The sequence below is a fragment of the Antrostomus carolinensis genome, unplaced genomic scaffold (assembly GCF_000700745.2).
Source record: "Antrostomus carolinensis isolate BGI_N321 unplaced genomic scaffold, ASM70074v2 scaffold39270, whole genome shotgun sequence".
NCBI lineage: Eukaryota > Metazoa > Chordata > Aves > Caprimulgiformes > Caprimulgidae > Antrostomus > Antrostomus carolinensis.
In genome coordinates, this window is record NW_010288625.1 from 13,992 (window position 1) to 23,797 (window position 9,806).

General features: G+C 50.4%; 1 protein-coding gene across 1 annotated transcript in view; it reads right to left on the reverse strand.

Moving 5' to 3' along the window:
* Window positions 1–9,806, reverse strand: part of LOC104524410 (sodium- and chloride-dependent GABA transporter 2) — a gene marked incomplete at its 3' end in the record, with an annotated part of 24,204 nt that overhangs the window by 13,919 nt on the left and 479 nt on the right. The window contains exons 2-5 of the mRNA XM_010167281.2: window positions 7,570–7,704; window positions 6,439–6,579; window positions 5,777–5,861; window positions 3,318–3,450 (exon numbers count right to left, since the gene is read on the reverse strand). Coding sequence (XP_010165583.1) covers window positions 3,318–3,450; window positions 5,777–5,861; window positions 6,439–6,579; window positions 7,570–7,704 — 494 coding nt within the window. The remainder of the gene's footprint in view (window positions 1–3,317; window positions 3,451–5,776; window positions 5,862–6,438; window positions 6,580–7,569; window positions 7,705–9,806) is intronic.

Consider the following 9,806-nt stretch of genomic DNA (forward strand, 5'->3'; position numbering starts at 1 on the left):
GGGGGTTGGAACTGGATGAGCTTTAAAATCCCTTCCAACCCAAACCAGCCTGTGGTTCTATGTATAAAGCAACATCCAAAGCACCTGACACTGCAATGCAAGTCCTCCTTTAAGTCAAGATACACACTCTGGTAATTCAGTTTTGTAACGCAGAAGAGAAGGATTTGAGAGATAACCCATCTGTGAAAAAACACACGACTAGGTTTCCATCTCTGCCTGTAGCTCCAGGTTTTCTATGCATTTCATGTGTCCTGCTCTGCATATCATCACAGCAGTCTTGGGTAATGCCACAGAGGTTGGTGAAAAACACCTCCTTACTGGGGATCATCATTGCCCGAGATGTCTGTGTGAGCAGATCCATCCTTGTCCCTCTGAATCTGCATCTTGAATATTGAAGGAACCCAGGGCCAGTGTCCTTCACCACAAGCAAACACCACAAGCAAACATTATATGTAATTTTAGTGTGGCAATCTCTTTTCATTAGTGACATGCAAAATATCTTTGACTGGACTGGGCTACTAAGTCCTTAGGAGAATGTCATAGATATTAGGAAGAAATTCTTCACTGTGAGGGTGGTGAGACACTGGCCCAGGTTGCCCAAGGAAGCTGTAGATGCCCCCTCCCTGGAAGTGTTCTCGGCCAGGTTGGATGAGGCTTTGAGCAACCTGGTCTAGTGGAAGGTGTCCCTGCTGCTGGCAGGGGGGTTGGAACTGGATGAGCTTTAAGGTCCCTCCCAACCCAAACCAGTCTGGGATTCTATGATTCTATGTTATTATTTAGCTAATTTTATCATGATGATGATTGGAACTTGATCTTTTTGATAAAACTTACAAAGATGTACATCAGATTTTAACTATTTTTAACTATTGTCTGCTCAAAATCATTTTTATAACAGACTGTGTACAGATCTTTCTGCTGATATTCATTCTTACTCATCCTTCATTTCATTCTCAAATTTTCAAGGAGTCTCTGATTTAGAGCTTTCAGTGACAGTTAATCAAATCTGTGGTACGTGGGTCCTGCAGGTATAACAACCCCCTGTATTTACCCCACAGGCAAATTCTTGCCTCGGGAAATGACAGGATGGAAGTCGAATCTTTCTCAGCCCATGTAAGCAAGATTACAAACAAAAATCCTAACAACCACCCATTGCCTCTGAACCCTGGCAGACATCCTTCCAGGATGCCAGGTTAGCTGGGTCTCTAAATACGCTCAGTTTTAGGGGCTCAGAACACAAACCAGCAGTTGTCTGGCCCATGATTTGGGTTCACATGTTGGTGATGTCCTCCCTGCTTCACATCCTGCGTGAACTAGCGTGTTAAGCTTTTCACTCAACAGTCACTCACATCTGCACTGAGACCAGAGGCCTGGATTTGGAGTGTGTTTTGCTGGTTTAAGAGCACCAAACTTCTATCTGACAACAGGGACATCTGGATCCAATGAGATATTACTCAGCGCTTGGCTCAAACCCAATCTTTTTATTTCTCGGGCACTGTTAGCACTAACTGCATCATTAGGAACCTTGCTGGGATCAGTGTGATCGTTCTGTCACATGCTGGTCAACAACATCCAGGGTTTTATTTGAATCTGATCCACATGCCTTGGCAAAGTGGTTCCATCTGTGACAACCTCCTGCATCTGCGAGGGCTCCTTGGGAATGGGCAGTCCTTGTGACAGAGGACGCAAACCGCTGCTGCTGTTCTGAGTAGAGTGATATGTGGCGATAGGACGAGGGGTGATGGTTTTAAACTAGAAAAGGGCAGATTTAGGTTGGATATTAGGAAAAAGTTCTTCAGTATGAGGGTGGTGGATCATTGGAACAGGTTGTGCAGAGAGGAAGTGGAGGCCCCATCCCTGGAGATATTCAAGGTCAGGCTTGATGGGACTCTGAGGAACCTGCTCTAGTGATGATGTCCCTGCTCACTGCAGGGGGGTTGGAGTAGGTGACCTTTGAAGGTCTCTTCCAACCCAAACCATCTATGATTCTATGAGTCTACATCAGCTCATGGTGTTTGCCCCTCCACAAGGCAAACCCTCAGGACTAAGATTATCTCTCTTCCCCAGTGAGACTGTATTCCCACAGGCATCATTTTAGCTGGATTATTAAATATCCAGAGGGTTGATAAAGCTGTGGACGCCGTTGCTCTCCTGAAAGAAGGTTTCTGTTTTCAAGAAGATAAGATCTCACCATTGCCAGTCCTTTTTGCTAAAAAGCTCTCGCATTTAACCTAGAACTTGTATCTAAAATAGATTGGATTTTTTCTTGGCACTTCCCACACACTGTTTGCTGTATCTCAGTATCATATTTGATGTTATTAGACTGCCTCTGCTTTCTCGTACCAGGCCACCACAGCAAGCGGTTGCTCTTTTCTTCTAATTTTACTCCATGGAAACCAGAAAACACCATCTCTGCAAGCTGCTTGATTTTCCTGTCATGTTTCATAATCCCAGACCATCCTGGAAGCAGGAGAAACTGCTAACATCCATGCTATCAACTTGATGGAAACGGGCACAGCTAAATTTTACACCCCATCACACATGATGTCTTGTTCAAAGCATGCAGAGAAGACACCATTCAGATATCACACCAAACCTTTTCATTCCTATCTGTTCTTGTTGGCTCCAAAGCTGGTTGGGAATGGGTCAGGAGGTAATAGCAGAAATTAAGTGATGGGGTCAGTGCAAATGACAGTCCAGCATGAGATGGAACTGGACAGTCACACCAACCCTTCCCAGAAGCACTCAAAGAAATACCTCTGTGGTCACTAGTGTGGGGGGGGAAAAAAAGGAGACCTTTATTATTGGGGAATATGAACAACTGTAGGAAGAGTTAGGATGAAAAACAAGGAAAAAAAGAAGATCCCCATGATGATGAGGCAGAGAGGGCTTTGAGGCCACCAGAATTACCTTCATTATTATCTAATGAATTTGAAGATTTTTTCAGTTGCACTTGCCAGCAAATGCAAAAACATGCTACTTGCTCACACTGTGGTGGGACAGAAGGGAGCACGCAACCATCCCATAAATAGGAAGACTATGGGGTCTCCTGGGCCTGTGGATGGGGAAGGAGCAGATGGAGATATACATCTTGGAAGTTAATGTTCCAAGACATCTCAGCGTTCCCATCCTTTCCTACCCAAAACACAGAACCTGGCTCACACTCCTGCTGCAAGTTGAGTCCCACAGGTTCCTGCCAGATCATTCAGAGGGTGGTTGCCAGGGGATCCCTAGGACCTCTCTGAACATACAAAAGGTGAGTAGATCAAGTGCTCCAGCTGCGACCAAGAGAAGAGGCTTGATCTGAACCAAGGACTCACCTTGCCTGTGGACTTGACCCCTTTCCAGATGCAGAAGTAACAGATGATCCACGCCAGCAAGAGACACAGAGCCAGCTCCCAGCGCAGGCTGCCCAGGTGCTGGATACCATCAGAAATCTTTAGCACTCTCCTCCTGCATTGGGGGGGAAGCAAAGGAACATCTCAGTGTCACTGGTGTTGGCCACTGACATTCCCAACTGGTTCTCACCACACCTCCACAGCACGTGATGGCTCTGGGGAGAAGATCTGTCTTAATGAAAAGGTCCAGGTCTGAGCTGGAAGCCTCAGAGGGATCAAGCAGTGCTCCCCTCTGAAAAGCACCACCAGCCTGGCAGATTACACATGGACACTTGCTTCTATGCTCACTCTAGTGCTGCCCTGTTGGGCCAAGGGATTTCTTCTCCTGTCCTCCTCCTCCCACCCTTCATCTGTCTTGTCCTCTAGAGTAAGAGCTCTCTGCAAGAACACACAGCACTCTGCAGACACACAAGCTCTGCCCACAGCTTTTTCATGCACGTTACAAAGTTCACCTACATTTCTGACGTGCTTCAAACCTCCAAGTGAATGATGAGTTGCACTGACAATGCAGAATCCATCAAAACCACCCAAGAAGCAAAGCTGTCCAATCCCTTCTCCATAGCACACTTCTGTCTCTAGGAGCAGCTATGTATTTCACTTCAGGATCCAGAGCACCATAGTATCCCATGCCATGACTAAGACCCAACCAAGACCATAAGAATCCCCATTGCACAGTCTGAAGAGGCCACCTTGGACACCCTCTTTCAGCCAGTGTGGAGATAGAATGGTGGGCTAGATGGACCTGGGTTCATCTATGGGCTTCTGGTCTCACCTTGGTCATGTAGCAGCTTTCTATGTCACATATGTCAAACCTTCCTCATCGCTTACAGAAGTAAGGACTTTCTCTCCTCCATCTCCTACACCACACAGATGGATCTAAGCATGAAACACCATGGCACAGCCCCAAAACTCCAAGCCTGAGACAGGCAGAGACATGCACTACACTGGACCCCAAAAGTAATGCCTGTCCTGCTGCAAAAGACAGCCATTATCCCAAGATAAAGGTCATACTCCTGGAGAACCACCTCCTTTCCTGCCCCACAGCCTTGCGGTGGATTGAGAAGATCAGGAAGGGGTCAGAAAAATCACGCTGCTCCACCAGATAGATTTCATCATGTTGCTTTTTTGCATGCTTCGAAGGATGTGGACTCTGTAACCAGTGGGGAAAGGGTGCCAGTGAACCATAACTAACTGGGCACTGCACTGCAGCCAGAAGAAGCCTCAGAAGCTTTGTGCCACCAGCCCACTGGCAGGCCAGTGCTTCTCAAGGAAACGGTGACCTCGTACCTCCCCAGCCAGGGAGGGCAGGAGCAGATGCTGCATCGGAAGCAATGGACAGTGGAAATTTCCATTCCCAGGTGCTTATTCCCCAGGAACACAGGAATGGTCATAGCAGTGGTGGGAACATCAACTTCTCCAGCAGCCAGCCTCAGGAAAAGCAGTCTAAGGCAGGTCACCATCTAACCACACGTGAGCAGCAGGCAGAGGGAGCGTGCAGGCTCAGGGAGCACAGAGGAGACAAAGAAAAATTCAAAACTTGAAGTTTAAAAAGTTCAAAAGTTTAAAAACCAGCATTCCCATGTTGAGCTGAGGATGCCCTGGAGGTACTGGGTGCTCCACGTGCTCACAGCACCCAGCCACGCTGGGGAAGGCAGCGAGGGGAGACCCCTCATCCATCTAAAGACACAGGAGAAATTGATGGTGGGAGCAGAGGGGTTACTTGCACTGTCTATGAGCCAGGATTGGATGCTTAACGGGGTCTCTTCTCCCAGGAGATGCTGGGGATCATCAGAGACCCCAAGCCAACAGGCCCATGCCTTCATGCCTTCACTTTGTCCTTCTCTAACACCACATTCCTGTCCCTCCAGACCTTTTGGGCTTCTCGGTCTCAGTGACCTCAGTGATGGCTAGCTGACTGTGGAAGACCTTCCCTCACTGATGCTTGGCCTCCTCTGGTCCTTGATATTTCATTTATTGTCATTGTCTCTCTTATCACTCCTCTGCGTTCTCCATTTGGGCTGCTCTTCTCCCTGCCTCCTCCCTCTTCTTCATTGCCAGCTGTGAACTTCCTTACACAGCTGTTTCCTCCTGCAACGCAGGTGACTTGGATCCATGTTCCCTGTCCTGAAGCTTTGGGTTCAGATTTACCTGGGGGACAAACCTGAGGCATCAGCACAGCTCCAGACAAACCCCACCAGCCCAGCAATGCTACCCTTGACTGATGTTGCTGCCCCTGAGAGCCTTCCCTCTGACCTGCCCAGCCTCCTCTCTCGTGTCCTCTTCTGGCAAGGATGAGTTAATGGGACGTGCTGCTGCAGAGTTTGTTCCTTGCCCAGGGAGGTCCCAGAGGAAAGGGGGGTACAGGCCTGGCCTTTACTTACTCCCAGAACTCGATGACAGGGGAGGTGGCATTTTCGTTGGTCATGTTGAACGTTGAGTTTGCCTTCTGAAGCTCCATGCAGTTCCCTGTGGGAGAGGTCCAGAAAGAGAGGGAGTCTAATTGGCAGTGCCTGGAGTACTAGAGGATCTGAAAAATCCCTCCCTCTCCATCCACAGTGTCAACGCTCATTGACATTGACCCTGAGATGAATTCTGTACAGTCCCAAAGATGCACAAAAAGAGTCTCCTCCAGGGTAAGGTTGGCATGAAACCTAGGACAGTTAAGATGATGGCATTCAATTTTTCCTTCCAGTGGGCATGGTGAACAGTCCTGACCAGCACTTGGGTCCACAGCTGATCTGGAAGATGCCAGGAAGGAAGGAAGGTGACCACAATGGCTGGAGCCCAGAGCAGGAGCCACCAGGGAGGCCACCACTGACCTGGTGCTGCAAGTGGTTGGGCAGTGCCAACACTGGTGCTCTCTAGCAAAGACCCAAATCAACTGAGCCTCTTCCCCAGCAGTGCCAGCAGCCCTGCAGTGACCCAGCACTCCCCACCCCTAAGACCAGAGGTCCTACCACTCTCCTGAGGTTTGGCCCTGGAAAGCAACAAGTTTCCCTCATCCAGGATCCAGTGGAGAATTGGAAGGGGCCTCCATACTCACCTGTGTTCCACTCGTGGTCGCAGCTGCCCCAAGGGAGGTCAATGGTGAACGAACTGAAGAGATAAAACAAGGCCCAGGCCAGGACAATGATGTAGTAGAAGTTCAGCAGTACAACGATGACCTGTGAGGCGTAGCCAATTCCTGCAGAAAGCGAGCCCCAAAGGCAGGTGACCCACATGCCAGGGGGACAGGAACAGGACTCCCCTTGGCAGGTGTTCACCCAACATTTTCATCTGCTGCTCTGCATTTTGACTGTGCTGCTGGATGAATGCCAGCAGGGTGGCCACCAGAGCCATCATCCCCTCTCCAAAGCCCACCGTGGCACATCAGCGGGGGTCCAAGCAGAGGCCACAGGCACCCCCTCTTCCTACCACCCCACTGCAGCCTTCCCTGGTGAAAGGGTGACAATGGGAGGGAGTCTGGGCAGGAGATGGGCAGATTATGGTTGGAAAGCCACCCAACAGGGACTGAAACATATGATGGTGGTCCACCTACTGAATAACACCTCTTCTACCAAAATTCACTTTTTGTTTTGTTTGCTCATCCCCTTTCACTTTTGTTTGGGAAGTTTCTGTATGAAGGTCACACACCTTCTCTGGGAGGTGCTGGAGGAACATGTAAAGGTTTTTGGTACGTGGGGAGGACACAACTGAGACTTTCAGAGAAAGTGGCTGGAGGTTGGATGACTGTGCTCCAACAGTGCTAGAAGTGGACCTGACTGCTAACCATTTATGAAGGCAGCTGACACCTTTCACCATGAAGGTTTTGAGCCATCTGCAAACTCAGGAAAATTATTGACACAGTATTGACTTAAAAAATAAAAAATAGCAGTATGGTTTAGGTTCCTCATAACTGCCAGAAGCATTTTCATCATTCAGCTCTTAGAGGACAACCTTGACTGGGCACAAAGTTACTGGCCAGAGCCACAGCCATGAAGGAAACTGGGATGCAACGTAACAAGGGGAATTTTTTGGTGAGAAAGGTGATCCATTTTTCCAGTGTGGTTTTGGAAAGGGGCAGCAGATGCATGGAGGTACATAATGATCCAGGCTGTGGGCAGTGGCATCGCTGATTGTCCCCCCCCCAGGGCCCCACAGTCCCCCCAACTTGCTGTGCCCTCACCCCACTCACCTTCGAAGAGGGGACAGATCCGGCGCCAGGCTGTCACCCCTCCCTGGCTGGTGTACTGCCCCAGCGCTGTCTCCAGGAAGAAGACAGGGATCCCACAGGTGAAGAGGAAGATGAGGTAGGGGATGAAGAAGGCACCTGGCAGATTCAAGTGGTAGAGAGGAAAAATAAGCCCCGCGGGATGACTGGAGTAATTCCAACCCCAACCCTTCTGGGATTCTATGAAATACCTTTGCCAGCGGGGCAGAGCTCTTGCAGCTGGACAGTAACTCTGGCACAAGAGCTCATGGTTGTAGGTTGGTCATGATTGACCCAGAGCTGGAAATTATTGAAGTACCAGAAAAGCAAATTCCTGGACTAACCTCCCTAAAGAAGAACAGGACAAAAGCTTGGGCAGCTTTGAAAATTAATCTTGAGGTATTACAAGGGATGTGACAAGGAACCAGCCAGGGGATGGGGATGGAGAGGAAAATTGGCCTGAGAATTCAGACTCCTCACAGCCTCTGCTGCTCCATGGGGCTTTGCTTCAGGCCCATTTCTCAGGGGAAAAAAGGCTGAGAAACCCCTTTGTGTCTCCCCTCCACTGTCCAACCACACACAGCCGCTCCCTGAGGGCTGAAGTCACTTGGTTTGTTCAGCCTGGAGAAGAGGAGACTGAGAGGAGATCTCATGGGGGTCTAGAACTTCCTCCCAAGGGGCAGAGGAGGGGCAGGCGCTGATCTCTTCTCTCTGGCCACCAACGAATGCCAGGAGCAGAGGGAATGGCAGGAAGATGTGGCAGGGAGGGTGAGGCTGGCCATGAGGAAAAGGTTCTTGAGGCAGAGGGTGGTGGAGCACTGGAACAGGCTCCCCAGGGAGGTGCTCATGGCACCAAGCCTGACAAGATTCCAGCAGCATTTGGCCAAGGCCCTCAGGGACATGGTGTGAATGTTGGGCTTGTCCTGTGCAGGGACAGGAGTTGGACTCCATGGTCCTTGTGGGTCCCTTCCAGCTCACAACATTCTGGGATGTGATGATTCTATGAAATTGCTCCCTGAGCTTTCCCTTGGCCCTGGTGGGGAGGTCACGGTGGGGGGAGCAGCAAGGAAAGGGGTGCCAGGACAAGGGTCCCCAGTCCCACTCCCACCAGACAGAATGGCGCCCAGGAACAGTGCAGCACTCAGAGCAGACACGGCTCAGCAAGCAGCCAAGAAACATTCCCCGTGGAAAAAGAAAACACACACACAAAAATCCTCCTTTTTCAAGAGGGAAAGCAAATGCCCGACCACCTGGTGAAAAGAAACAAGCGCTGAGCAAAGCTCGGCGTGAAAGGAGCTCAACAGCAGCTAATCCTCTTTTACACCACTGGGATGAAAGCAGTTTAGTGAGGCCCATGAGACTACCTCAAACTCAGGCCAGAGGATTTCAGCCCTGGGTCCCCAGCGCTTGCTCCCCTCCAGTTCCCAGCCAAGCTCCAGTTCCCCTCTCCCTTGCCCTTCCGGACAAGCCCAATTAGCAATTAATCACCAGACAGGCAGAGTAACTCCTTCTCTCCACGTGCCACTGAGCCAAACTCCAGAAAAGCTTCGGGCTTCTGGTTTTTTAAAGACTTTTCTCCCTTAAAAGGCAGCCACAAACATCTGTAAAAACTCACCTGTGAAAGCCAGCCCAGATCCACCACCAAGCTGTGGGGTGGGAGATGGACACGGGTCACTGCCTGAGCAGCACCAATGTGCCACCACCTCGCTGGTAACAGCAAAGTCCCACTGCCTCTCTCTCCATCAGAGATGTCCATCCACCCACCTCACAGCCCTGTGGGGCTCAGAGCAGGGGTCCTCTCTGCCCCACACTCACAGCTCCAGCAGATGCTGGTGGGCACCGTGGGGTGCAGGAAGGGTGCTGTGCTTCTGCACCAAGGTGAGGAAAACCCCATCACTCTGCTCAGTCCCTGCCACCTGGCTCCAGCACCCAGGGGACATCCCTCCATGGTCAGACACCAGACCAGGACCTGTGGCCCCTTGGAGACCCTCTGAGCCTCCAGAAAATGCTGTAGCTCCTCACAGTACCCACAAAGACATCAGTTCCCCGTGGCCTCTGGCACCACTCCCTGCTATGCCACTGGGACCCACCATCTTATTTGCAGTGAGTTCTTGCTGCTCCTCAAGGAAGAGGTGCCTGGAGTGAGACACACTGCCTAAAGAGCTGAGCCCCCACCCTGCTCCTCCTGCCTCCCCATGCAGGTGGCCACCCACCTCACAAGC